Genomic DNA, 13,459 nt, shown 5'->3' on the forward strand with positions numbered 1-13,459 from the left:
CTCCTGCCCTGATGGAGCTGACAGTGGGAAGAGAAAGATTTGTAAACTAGCCATTATAAACTGAAGTGAAAGTCACTCAGTCGTGTCTGACTCTTTGCAACCCCATGGACTGTACAGTCCATGGAATTCTCCAGGCCAGAATATTGAAGTGGGTAGCCATTCCCTTCTCCAGGGGATCTTCCCAACCCAGGTCTCCTGCATTGCAGGCAGAGTTTTTGCCAGCTAAGCCACAAGGGAAGCCCAAGAATACTGCAGTGGGTAGCCTATCCCTTCTCCAGCGGATCTTCCTGACCCAGGAATTGAACTGGGGTCTCCTGCATTGCAGGTGGATTCTTTACCAACTGAGCTATCAACCATTATAACCTGATACATAAGATGATGAAGTCAAAAAGTACATATAGAACATGTGACATCAGGGACAGCTTTGAAGAGTTGTTGCCTGAGTACATTCACAAGTGGCAAATGAGAGCCTCCCAAGCAAGCAGAAGCAGGGAAGGGAAGCAGGCGATAGGAAGAGAATGCGCAAAGGTGCCAAACTAGAGTCCAATGATGATGAGTCACAGGAATTTGCACCATGGAATAGAACACGCAAGGAATGCCCTCTGAAATGATGACGCAGGCACAGGCCAGATGAGGAGACTCAGGTACCCCTGGAGGCTAACACTTTATTCAGAGAGAACCACAGAGCTGCCACAGTTGTGTCTTGCAAAGACCATCCAGAAGACCCAGTGGTACAAGAAAGATGGCCCAGTGGTACAAGAAACTGCAAGACTAGTTGGGAAAATGGGGAAAAAGCCTAGGAAATAAATCAGGGAGCTTGGATAAAGCACTATCAGTGGGGGTGGCTTCCTAGTTTAGGAGTTATAAGTCAACTGGATATGTGGTTGATTGGATATGATGAGGGAAGGCTGAGGAAGAAGCTAGCTTGAGGCCAAGCTGGAGAGACTTGATACATGGTGGGCCAGCAACTGACACAGAGTCAGGAGTAAATATCTGCATGTGTGACAATATGGGATGAGGGTAAAGCTGATGAGTTCTTTTTCTTTCTGCTTCTCCAGGAAGTAAAAATGGTACCAGATTTTCTTAGCCTGAGGATTAAAATCTCGGTTTGTCCATTCCATTTTAGAAAATCTTTCTAACAACTGAGGCATCTTTCACCCTTAAGATTTTCCGACTTCTTCCTCAAGAAAACTCTCCCTTTCCTAACCTCCAGTCAAGACTCCAAAGACAGCAGTATATAAATATCACTCTAAATGTCAAGAAGTTCCTAAAGTTTTTGGTAAGCAAAGTTTGATTAAAATATATTAACTCAACAAATAAACATTTACTGAGCATTTACTATGTGCTAGCAATGAATTCTTTAGTGTTTGAAAAAATACAGACATTTGCTTTCCATGAGCATAAAATACAGTTTTCATAGGGTTGTTTTTTCCCCTAAGACATTAATTTATTCAATTATGAACTGCCCTATGGCAGGTTTGAGAACATTATCTTTATAGCTGGAGAGGGGAAAGTATGTTATTTCTGTCATATTCCCATTATTGGTAGTTACTAATGCTTATAAGACAGTTCCTCTGGAAAAAAAAATCAATGCTGAATTCCAAAAAACCATTCCAGAATTAACTTACTTTAGTTGTGTTTAATGGTCATATTTTTTAAAACTATATAAACTTCAGAGCATAGAAAACTATTTCAAATACCAATCAAAGGCTATCCTCATATAATCTTCCACAGCTGACTCTCTGGGTAGCAGTTAAGAACAAGAAAGAGAATGGAGAAGTAAAGGGGAAACATGCCCTTCTTTTCACTCAAAAAATAAAATGCCATCAGTCATGGCAAACCATGCTATCTTGATTTTCAGCGTTGAAAGAGGTAATTCTCTTTAGAATTCTTTCCAAATGCATCCCATAAGAAGGGTTTCCTTAGATAGCTCTAGTTCACAAAGAATGATAAACATCCTGGAATAATAAAGTCCCAATAAAAACAAACATCCGACTCTCATGAATCTATGATTATCTCCAGTGCCGGGACTTCCCTGATGGTCCAATGGTTAAGACTCCACGCTTCCACTGCAATGGGCACGGGTACAATCTTGGTAAGGAAACTCAGATTCCTTGTGCCAAGTGGCACAGTCAAAACAAAGCAAAAAACAAACCTCCAATGCCATGATTACACAAAACCTAGCCTTCTCCGATACAGTGACTTCATCATTGAAGCTTTCTCTAAGGACTGGCCCACCAATGCCCAAGTCCAGTCAACCTGAAAGGGGCTGCCTTCCTTTATCACGAATGCTTTCTCACCCTAAGGGCTAACAAACCAAGTCCCAGGCTGATCCTAGCGGGCTCCTATCCCCTGGTCCCTGTGTACTAGTCGCCCAGTCAAACTGATAAGGGACAGGAATATGCCCTAGTCCAGGTCAGGAATATGTGGGTGGCTTGCTCAGTCACAGGCAGGCTTCCTGCTCTGAGGCCTCTTACCACTGGTAACCCAGCAAAAACCATTTCCTTTCTGGGTAAGCCAATAATTCCACAGGGACAAAAGATAGGTCTTCCTCTCTGTGACCCTCTGAGCAGATCTGACTTCCTTCCCACAAACTGACAGCATTTGAGAAAAGCTTTGACTTATTTCCTTCTTAGCTCCAAGTGACCCTCTAGCTTTAAAGGATTGGGAAAGATCTCCCTCACCCTGATAAAGTCTTCTTCACCATTCCTGTAGCCATCAGCCCAGTTCTTGCCATATATCCCGATATTTATTGAATAAATAAATGAATAATGACTCTGTTTTCATTTGTTTCTGTCTAACCTTCATGGGACCACGTCCACAGATGGGCAGCCTTCCCACAATAGCCACCTCGGTCATTTAGAGGCTATTCAGCACCACCTCAGAACAGCTGCCACTTTCACATTGAGCACCAGTTTGGAAGAGCAACCCAGCCTAGTGAGCAGTGAACACAGGTGACAAGCTGGGGAGGTAAGGCAGGAGTGTAATAAGGGAAACACAGTGTTAACTTAATAAATGGCACCTCCAGCTATTAGAGTGCCCTAGGGAGAGGAATGGCAAGGAGCCAAGATTTCTCTGAAAAGTAGGAACTTCCTTCCTAGCCTGTATTCCCAGATGCCCACCTGGAGTAGGCTCTGCATTCTCCAAATTTCCACCTCCATATTTGGGAATATTCTTCTGAGTATGGTGTCCAAGGCTCCTTTATCCTTCTCTCTAGGAACTGTTCCTGTGCCTCTCCCCTAGGCCAGATTCCTAGCACTCTCCCTAGAGAAACCATCACACGAATGCCAGATTTATTCAGCACTGTGAAGTTTCTGATGTCTGAAAAGGACTGAACTATGTCTAAAGAATTTTCCACAGTCAACACACTCATAAGGCTTCTCACCAGTGTGAATCCTGTAATGTTCACTAAGGTGTGCATACTTGCGGAAGGTTTTCTCACACTCACTACATTTATAGAGCTTCTCACCAGTGTGAGTTCTGTGATGTTCAGTAAGAGATGTGTTGTGAGCAAAGGCTTTCCCACATTCTTGACATTTATAGGGCTTCTCTCCAGTATGAATTCTCATATGCTGAGTGAGGCAGGTATTCTGGTTAAAGCCCTTTCCACATTCATTGCATTTATAGGGTTTTTCTCCAGTGTGACTTCTCTGATGCCGAATAAGGCAAATGCTCTGAATGAAAGCTTTACCACATTCACTGCATTTGTAGGGTCTTTCTCCTGTATGAATTCTCTGATGTTTAGTGAGTGGGGTGCTCTGAGCAAAAGCTTTGCCACATTCCTTACATTTATACGGTTTTTCTCCAGTATGAATTCGCTGGTGTTTAATAAGGGATGGGCTCTGACAAAAGGCTTTCCCGCATTCCTTACATTTATAGGGTTTCTCTCCAGTATGAATTCTCTGATGCTGAGAGAGGTTTGCCTTTGTATGGAAAGTTTTCCCACACTCATCACATTTATACGGTTTTTCCCCAGTGTGAATTCTCTGATGTTGTGTAAGATTTGAGTGTTTGCGAAAAGAAGAGCCACATTCGTTGCATAAATAAGGTTTCTCACCAGTGTGAATTCTCTGATGATGAATGAGGTGTGTGTTCTGACTGAAGGCCTTCCCACATCTATTACATTTGTAAGGTTTTTCTCCAGTATGAGTTCTCTGGTGTTCAGTGAGATGTGAATGATTGCGGAAGGAATTCCCACATTCGTTACATTTATATGGTTTCTCTCCAGTGTGGATTCTCTGATGCTGAGTAAGAAATGATCGACATCTAAATGTTTTCCCACACTGCTCACATGCATATGGTTTCACTCCAGTATGAATTCTTTGATGTCGAATAAGGAATGAGCTACGACTAAAAGTTTTCCCACATTCCTCACATGTGTAGGGTCTTGTATGAGTTCTCTGATGCTGGGTAAAGGATGAGCGCTGAGTAAAGGTTTTTCCACATTCACCACATTTCCAAGATTTTTTCTGTGTAGAGAGGGTCAAACATTTACTTTGGCCTGAAATCTCATTGGTGTGTATGTTACTTGTCTCCCATTTATGTAGGCTCTCTTCCGTAGAAACCCTGAGATGTGTAACAAGACTTGAGGTCAAAAGCAAGCCTCTCTCAAAATGATACTCCTGGCTAATCATTTCTGGAGGTGCTTCCTTATGGATAAAAGTTATTGCTCCAAAACCTTCTCGGAAAAAGCGTGGTCCAGGAGCCTCTCTGGGAGGGTTTTCCTTCATGTTCTCACATATACGTTTTTCTTCAAATGTAGAATCCTGGTATTCATCCTCTCGGGATCTCTTTGATGCTACCCCTGGCAACTCAATATCAGTGCCATTCTGCTCTGGAGCAGGCTTGTTCATCCAACCTGAAAAAAACCACCACAGTAAATGTCTCTTGTGTAGGGCAGAGTGGAAGTCCCTTAACTTAGAGGGACCTCATTTTGACAGGCCTTAATACTGGCCTATGAGTAAGGGTCAATAAGAGCAAGTGAGCAAGTAATTCAGAATTATAAGCGGTGGAAGAGATCTGCACCAGGATAAGGTGATGATCATTAATGAGAAATGGGTAGCTGCAGACACCAAGGAAGTGAGGCAATCAGAGACAAGGGAGATAAAAGGAAAAAGACAAACAAATAACAGACTAAGATTAGGGCAAAACAGTGAGAGAATGTAAACGAGCCAAATAGTGGAAATGAGATCAAATGAGTACCAGGGAAAAGCTGGCCCCAAGAGATGCTCACTCACATTCACCCCAACATCCCAAAAGAGAGGGCAATTTTCTCTTCTGAGCTTCATTCAGTTTCTCTTGTAAAATTTCCAAAGCCCTCCTATTTCTTCCACTGGTGAACACTTGCTCACTCACCTGGACAAATCTCTCTTCCAATCACTCTCTCTTCAGCTCCTTGCATATTCAACATCCACAAATCTTCTCTTTGCTTTGATTGTAAAAGACTTCAAGGTTGGAAGTGGAGCCCTGCTCATAGAGGAAAAAAAGGTGGGGGAGGGGATATCACTGTCCCAGTAAACAGAAAAATGAGAAAGAGCTGTTGTCTGAGGATACTATCTGATAACTCACACAAAACCTGTCAGGATAGCAATGTGCCTGCATCACCAAGTGTTACGGATGGCTTCCAGCTTTCTGGATTCACAAACTCTATCTGTCAGCTGTTCAAGTGACAGCCAGACAGACTAACATATTAGGAAATACTCAAGCACTTGATAAATACATCAGAATGTTATTTATAAAGATAAAAATAACTATGAATGGGAATATCCATGTCAATGAGTCCATTATACAATAATCTAAAGAAAAGGTAATTAATATAATCAAAATTTACATGGGGGAAATGGCCTCATAGCAAGGCTAATGCATTAGGTCTGATCCACCTACCTCCCCTATATGTCAAGGAGCTGGATAGTAGTTAGGGATTTCTCTCTATTTGATACAATCTAGAGATACACTGATTGTCCTTTCTTCAAGGTGTCTTATCAGTGAAAAATTTTTTCTTCAGGCACAGCTCAATATAAAACTGCAGGCTGCAGTTAAAAAAAAAACATTCTGTGAAATAATTTTTTACTTACAAAGAGTTGCAAAAATAGTAGAAAGTTTCTGGTTTTTGGAAAGTCAAAATTGTAACTGTTCATCAAAAAATATCTCTCCCTATAAGCCTGAAGTGAGAAGTAAAACTGGAAACATCTCAAGAAAAACAGAAGGCAGGGGGATGGTTTATCATAATGAAGACCTCAGAAAACATGAAAGAATAGGATGTCTGGTGAAGTAATTAATAAGACCAGCTCTGTGGCCTTCTCATCAAGGTCTGTGCCTCAGTGTTGAGTTTTAGAGGTTTAGGAGGATTCTAGGTGGGATCTCCTGATCCTCTTCCATAACAGGGCCATAAAGTGGACCCACTGCAGAATCCTACAGATATTCATGAGGTAGAGTGGGGTCTGGGTATAATCAGAACTAGACAGTGGAGAAAAAGTCAGACATGACCCTGCCCACCCAGAGCTTAGGTCACAGCTCAACAAAGAAATTACACCAGTAGTTACAAATAAAGTGAAAGTGAAAGTGAAGTCGCTCAGTCCTGTCTGACTCTTTAAGACCCCATAGACTGTACCCTACCAGGCTCCCCTGTCCATGGGATTTTCCCGGCAATAGTACTGGAGTGGATTGCCATTTCCTTCTCCAGGGGATCTTCCCAACCCAGGGCTCGAACCCGAGTCTCCCGCATTGTAGACAGATGCTTTACCATCTGAGCCAAAGCAGAAATATTGGGCACTGTGGAATGCAGAGCAAAGGGGACCTAATCTAACCTGGGAAAGAAAGCCTCACTGAAGAAGAGATAAGTAAGGATTAGATGGGTGAAGAGGGAAAAGAAGATATCAAGAGAAATGAAAGGGAGTATATAAAAGGAATCAAGCCCCATGCTTCAGAAGAATGAACGAGATCTAGTAAGGCCAAAGTATGAAACACTAGAAATGAGCCATGAAGCCTGAGGCAAGCAAATACAATCCTGCAGGTCATTTTAAGGAATTAACCCTAAACTGAGCAGAAAGCCACAAAAAGGACCGGAAAAGGTTTGAAAAGATGTGACATGATTAGATCTGCTATTACACACACACATCCTTTTGTCCATAGTACAAGAAAAGAAGTGTGTACAGGGGTGGAAGGTCGGAGGCAAGGTGAAGGCTGGAGTACCCCTGAGAGGTTGTTTCAGCAGTCCAATAAGGAGACTGGGCTGACTAAGAGAAAAAACAATAGGACAAAAGGAATATTAGAGGGAGATGTAAGGAGAAAAAGTTAATGACAATTTGCTGGTTTGAAGCTTGAGTGATGACAGTAACCTTTAATGAGAGTGAGAACACTGGTTTGGGAGGGAAAAAATACATTCAGTTTGAAATATCAGGCATACATGGATATTAGAGGAGAAAGGTATGGGAAGAAAACTTATATTTAGAATTTTTGTCATAAAGAGAGTAATTGAAATTCTGGGGGTAACAGATAAAATCATCAAGAGTATATAGCTAGGGCATCTCCCCAGCAGTTCAGTGGTTAAGACCGCCATTCCAACTCAGGGAGTGGGGGTTTGATCCCTGGTGGGGGAACTAAGATTTTGCGTACTGTGTGGCACAGCTTAAAAAAAAAGAGAGTGTAATTAGGAAACCTTAACAGTGAGTTTACACATTTACAAGGAAGTTAAACTCTGGCTTTTGATTTTATAGACTCTTAATCCCCTAAGAGAAATATGTAAAATAATTTAATATATGATAAAAATTGGCATTTCTAATCATAAACAATCGATCTCTCCCCAATTATGCTGAGATTGTTTAACTATCTGGAAAAAACACTTAGTGAGATTCCTATTTCATACCACATACCAAAATAAATCTAAATTGAGTAAAGGGTTAAAAATGTATTTTTTAAATTTACACATCAAAAAGTAGATGGACCTGATAAATAAAAAGATTCTTATTAATGAGTAAAGAAAAAAGATGAACTGACAGAAAAATGGGTAGTATAACAAATACTCCAAGAATTACAAAAAGCCAATAAACATATCAAAACAAAGCTCCACCTCCATGGTAATCAAAAAAATGAGAACTGAAAGAATGAAGAATTAACTTTTATATCAAATTGGAAAATTTCTCTTTAATGCTAAAACTCAAAAACTGGCAAAGGTCAGGAAAAGAGCCTCTCACACACGACTGGTGGGAATGTAATCTGGTACCATCTTTCTAGAGATAATCCAGTTATATATATTAGGTCTTAAAGTTGTATGCTGAGTGTCAATTGGGACACCATGATCACCATTTTGTAGGTACAGGAACTCAGAACAAAATTCTCAGTCTCAAAATTCTCAGGTGTATACTATATACACCTGCAATGTATCTCAGAAGATCCTCAAATTTATCAATATGTCATAATTTCAGATACAAATGTAGCATCATATATGTATGTTTAAAATATGCATATGAATAAGACCAAAAAAGAAAATTAATCATCACCATGGGGATATGAATTATGAATGATTTTCCCCCCTCTATTTCCCATATTTCCTCAATTATTTATATTCTGCTTTATTTTTAAAAAACTAACTTAAGGAATTCTCTGGTGGTCCAGTGGTTAGTACTCTCCCCTTTCACTGCTGAGGGCCTGGCTCAATCCCAGGTTGGGAAACTAAGGTCGTACAAGCTGCACAGCATGGCCTAAATAAATAAATAACTTAAATCTCTCACAATATCTATCAATTTGTTAGCCACGATCATCTCTGAGGAATAAGATTATGGGACACTTTTTTCTTTTTTCTGGCTGCGCCACGGGGCATGCAGGATCTTCTCCAACAAGGGATTGAACCTTTGGCCCCTGGGTTGGGAGCACAGAGTCTTAACCACTGGACCACCAGAGAAGTCTGAAACTTTTGTTGTCTTAAGGCCTTTCTTTTTGTAATGCTTGAAAGTTTTCCTGTAGAAATAAATAACTCTGTAATCACAGAAAAAAGTGAAAAATATAATCAGAGATGAGACTTATGTGCAAGGATCACATTATTACTATAATTGTAAGAAAATACAGGCAAGTAAAAATTGACGGTATACCAATATAACAGATTATGAAATTATTAAGACTCATGTTTTCAAAGAATACTCATGAGAATACATATGTTAAAACAGGAGACTACAAAACACTAAAAACAAAAAATATGCACATATATACCAGTACTAAAGTAAGCATTCAATAAACAGAAACAATTATCAACTACACAGATATACACAAAACACACACATAAAAAAGGACAGTAGAAGACCCTCCAAAATGTCAACAACTGATCTCTAGGTCATTTAATGGGTTACTTTATTTTGTCCTTTATATTCTTCTACATATTTCACTTGTCCTGCAATAAACATGAATTACTTTCATAATCCAAAAAATATCTTAAAGTGAAAGATCTGGCTCAGAGTTTTAACCCCCCACCCCCCAAAAAAAACCCTTTTTAAAAAAAATGCCACATCTAATGGATATGGTACAGGTTTCCCATTCAGAATAAGATCAAAGTGGCAAAGTGAGCTGTACTGAAACTCAAGACATAGACCATGTGAACAGGCTATTTATCTGAAAAAGGTGACAAATCAGGTAATATTCCAAGTCCTTCCAGCTCCAAGACTCTGTGAAACCCTTGACTAAATGAGTTCACATAAAGGACTTATAAAAATATATGCCACATAGCAAGCACTCAACGTAAGTTCAGAAATATCACGTTTGAGAAGGACAAGTCTGTTACATATACTCTCCAGTTGTGGATCATCTAAGCTGTTTGTCTAAATCAAAAGTTGGCAAGCATTGCGTTTGTAGTTTGAAAACAGAACTAGACAATATGTAAACAAGTGAGCTTGTTTGTTTCAACAATTTTTTTTTTTTAACAAAAACAGGTGGTAGACCAAAATTTAGCCCATGGGTCACAGTTGGCTGACACCTGGCTTCTAAGTCGGCCAGAATGGAATGCTTACACAAATAAGTAATGTGAAATATCTGTTCATGATTTTAAGATGCTAAAAGGATCAAACTTAATCCATATTTGGGGAAAACAGGTATATATATATACATATATATATATATAAAAAACTTCATCTTGCTAAAATTTACAGGGACCTAGCATCCTCCTCATGTCTTGTAAGGTTTCTCCCTGCTGCTACTTTGCTACTCCTCTAGAAGCGGCTGAAGGATTCTGGGAAGCCAGGTGTTTTTCAAGAACTGAAACCACAATTCCTTACATAACACCACACTTAAATGTACTGTTTTGTGAAGCCCTTCCTGATTTGCTTGTTGGCCCCAAGTAAAGTATTCCTCCAGGCTGCAAAAGCACCCTGGACCTACATTTTCTGCAGCGTTGGGTCCTTAATAGCAGTGCGTCCTCGGATAAGTCATCTATTCTCTGCGGACCTCGATTTCCTCATTGAAAATTAGATATTGTGAAGGCTAAATAAATGCACAACTGTTTCAAACAGTGCCTGGTATTCGTTAACTGCCAAATAAACGAGGTTTAAAATATTATCACAGGTCTGCTCACATATATATCTTCCAGTACTACACTGGGAAGCGACTTCCCACTTGGCAAGGCTCCGAGGTCACTCACTCTTGTAGTCCCGCCTCTAAATTCTACGTAATATTTGGCAAGTAATGGATAGTAAACTTTTGTTGTTAGACATAAACGTTTCAGAGTACATACTGTCAAATGAGCTTTGTAGAGAAAAGAAGGCAGTGACAATTCAACAGTAGAGATCAAGAAACCGGCTCGGTATCCCAGGGAATTACAGCTCAGGTCTCCAAACTCTCTCGCTAGTGGGTTTCACACTATTTGCTTTCTCCTCTTAAGTCCCTTCAAATTTTTTTTAAGTTTGAGCTGCAGGACTTTTGGGGGAAACAGCTGTACCCAAACGGAGAACTCTGACCCCCAGGATTTCGTTTCCGAACTCGGGTCCTAGGTCTCGGTCATTTATTCGTTACTCAATCATCATTCACTCATTCACGCCATCATCTTCTTAGGCGTGTTCTGTGTGCCAGGCCCTGGTGAGTGCAGTGCTGAAGCTGCAAGCCGGGATGGGCTGCCAGGAGCTCGGGGCCGTCCCGGTACGCAAATTTTCGGGGAGAACGAGGCCCGGGCGGGTTTCCACATAAACCAGGGCTGCCGCCACTGCCGAGAGGCGAGCGGTGTCTGTCTTTCCCTACCCCTGGGTCCCGCCCGCTCACCGTGATGTCCGGGGCTCCCCACAGGGCAGCGACCACTGTCCGTGAGGTACACGGAGACCCAGGGGTTAGAGTCACCTGCCGAGGCCGGAAGAACAGCGGCGCGGCCGGTAGTGCGTCATCAGAGGCCCGGCGGCTCTTGTCCGGCGCAGCCCTCGGCTGTCTAGGAATTGAGAGGAGCCTCGTAGAAGGCGATCCCCGTCGGTTTCCCTCCAAGCCCAGTGGAGGGCTTGTCCCATGAAAGACTGCCTTGCCCGGAATACAGTGACCACTTCATGCCTCGGGAAAACTGTAGATGGGGGCGTTAGGGTTGGAAAAAGTACTAGGTGGGTGTCAGAACGGGCCATCTCAGCAAGGGAGTAATACATCGCATCTGCTACAGGATAACTCGTGGCACTTCCCTACTGGTCCAGTGGCTAAGACTCCGTCCTCCCATTGCAGGAGACCCAAGTTCTATCCCTGGTCAGGGAACCAGATCCCACATGCTGCAACTGATCCTGTGTGCTCAACTAAGACCTGTGGCAGCCAAATAAGTAGGTTTATTTATTTATTTTTTTTTAATGCTGGCCCTACCTTCTCCCCTTCCCTTGGCTTATAGGCAATGGGGACAGCCCATAAATGCTGGCTCCTTCCTCAGCATAATGGTTCCTTGGACTGCATCTAAACAGACTCTAACTTTTGGGAACTGAGTTATAACTTCACATCTCCTCCCTCTGACCTGTTTCCTCTCAACAGCCAAGACCTCTCTGCTTCTTACTCTCAAGCTTCAAGTAGATTTGGTGTAACTCCCAGCAGCGGTGATGGTAAATCCAGACCAGCTCGAGAGGCAGGACTGAGCCTGACTAAGGGCTTTGCTGGCCCCAGTCTGCCCAGTTGAGGGCTCACCACCACCAGGGGACAAAAAAGAACAGTGGCTCAGCAGCTCCTGCCATTGACGTCTATGCGTGAGGGAGTCAACTGGCACTGTACTCCATGTTGAACTGTAAAAGTAAAAATGTTTTCCCAGTCAAGTTAGGGTTGGTCTCTCTCACCCACATCTATCCACAGGAATGGGCTTACCTGGTGGTTCAGTGGTAAAGAACCCGCCTGCCAATGCAGGAAACACAGGAGACTCCGGTTTGATTCCTGGGTCCGGAAGATCCCCTGGAGAAGGAAATGGCAACACACTCCAGTATTCTTGCTTGGGAAATCCCATGGATAGAGGAGCCTGGAAGGCTACAGCCCAGGAGTTGCAAGAGTTGAACATAACTTAGCGACTAAACAACAACATCCACAGAACTATGGCAGGCTTCTGCAACCAGGCAGCCTTTAAATAAAGGGTTACAAATCCCTTTCAATCGCCTCATTTCATCCCAACCGCCTAACCCTGAGTGGAAGAGAGGATTTACGTTCAGAGAAGTTAGGGATTTGTCCTGGGTTGGAGGTAAGTGAGCAGCAGGGCCAGAGTAGCATACTGTCAGGAACTTTGGGAAAATAATCTTGTCCACAGTGGCACGTCTGACTTGTTTCCAGCGGCCCGAGGCGAGAGAAGTCAGCTCGGCAGGACCGGAGTCCCAGGGTCTGGAGGAAGCTGTCCTTGCGCTGGTACGAGCCCTTCCTTCTCCAACCCATTCCCCTCACCCTCCCACCTTGTCTATTCCTTCCGCCGCCCCGCTCCCTTCTCTCTCTGCTCTTCCCCACCCTCATACCTATTCTTTTCCTGCCTGCCCTGGCCCCGTCCCCAGCTCCCAGCACAGCGTCCACTCCCCGGTGGCAGCCTCCTCCTCTCAGTAGCTGACCTCAGGCTGCAGCCTCTTCTCCGCTTTCCTTCCCAACACACCCGCTCCCAGCGCCTGACTATAGCCAGATCCTCCCTTGGCCAAACTGCCAATCCCTCCTTCCCCTCCATCCTCTGCACTCCTGGCTCACCCCGCCCCTTCCCGCTCTTCCCTCTGCAACTGCCCCTCCCCAGTGAGACCCTCACCTCCGGGTATCCCAGGCGCCAGCCAGTCCAACCCAGATCCCGGACCCTCAGGCGCCAGGCTGCAGGCTCTTGCCCCGCAGCTCCAGGAAGCGAGTCCGGGTCACGATCTTTGCGGTTCTCCCGCTCGGTTCCTCCTGCTGGAACCCGGGGGAAAGCGGCCGGCTGTGGGGCCAGGACCCAACTCGGTCCCTACTATAAAATGGATTTCCAATGAACCTGTCTGAAAGGACTAGGTGAAATCATGGGAGAATGAAGCATCTTTAA

The 13,459-nt window shown here is 43.1% G+C and overlaps 1 protein-coding gene and 1 long non-coding RNA gene across 2 annotated transcripts; one reads left to right on the top strand and one right to left on the bottom strand.

Annotated features, from left to right (window-relative positions):
* Positions 1-1,619: 1,619 nt before the first annotated feature.
* Positions 1,620-11,319, bottom strand: ZNF502 (zinc finger protein 502). Its single transcript, XM_010842124.1, has 3 exons — positions 11,236-11,319; positions 5,356-5,466; positions 1,620-4,858 (listed from the first exon to the last, which is right to left on the bottom strand). The coding sequence occupies exons 2-3, from the start codon at positions 5,408-5,410 to the stop codon at positions 3,294-3,296; spliced, it is 1,620 nt and encodes a 539-aa protein (XP_010840426.1). The 5' UTR covers positions 5,411-5,466; positions 11,236-11,319; the 3' UTR covers positions 1,620-3,293.
* A 91-nt stretch (positions 11,320-11,410) lies between these two features.
* Positions 11,411-12,563, top strand: LOC104990154. Its single transcript, XR_825470.1, has 2 exons — positions 11,411-11,765; positions 11,968-12,563. It is a non-coding gene; the product is annotated as an uncharacterized LOC104990154 (long non-coding RNA).
* The last annotated feature ends 896 nt before the right edge of the window (positions 12,564-13,459 follow it).

The sequence above is a fragment of the Bison bison genome, unplaced genomic scaffold, assembly GCF_000754665.1.
Source record: "Bison bison bison isolate TAMUID 2011002044 unplaced genomic scaffold, Bison_UMD1.0 scf7180017864171, whole genome shotgun sequence".
NCBI classification, from domain to species: domain Eukaryota; kingdom Metazoa; phylum Chordata; class Mammalia; order Artiodactyla; family Bovidae; genus Bison; species Bison bison.

Bases quoted from the DNA above. Each gene is read 5' to 3' on its own strand.
- ZNF502 (XM_010842124.1), bottom strand. From the start codon at position 5,410: ATGTTGAATATGCAAGGAGCTGAAGAGAGAGTGATTGGAAGAGAGATT. The intron at 4,859-5,355 runs GTGAGTGAGCAA...GGTTTTTTTCAG, and splicing joins TGGAAGAGAGATTTGTCCAG to GTTGGATGAACAAGCCTGCT.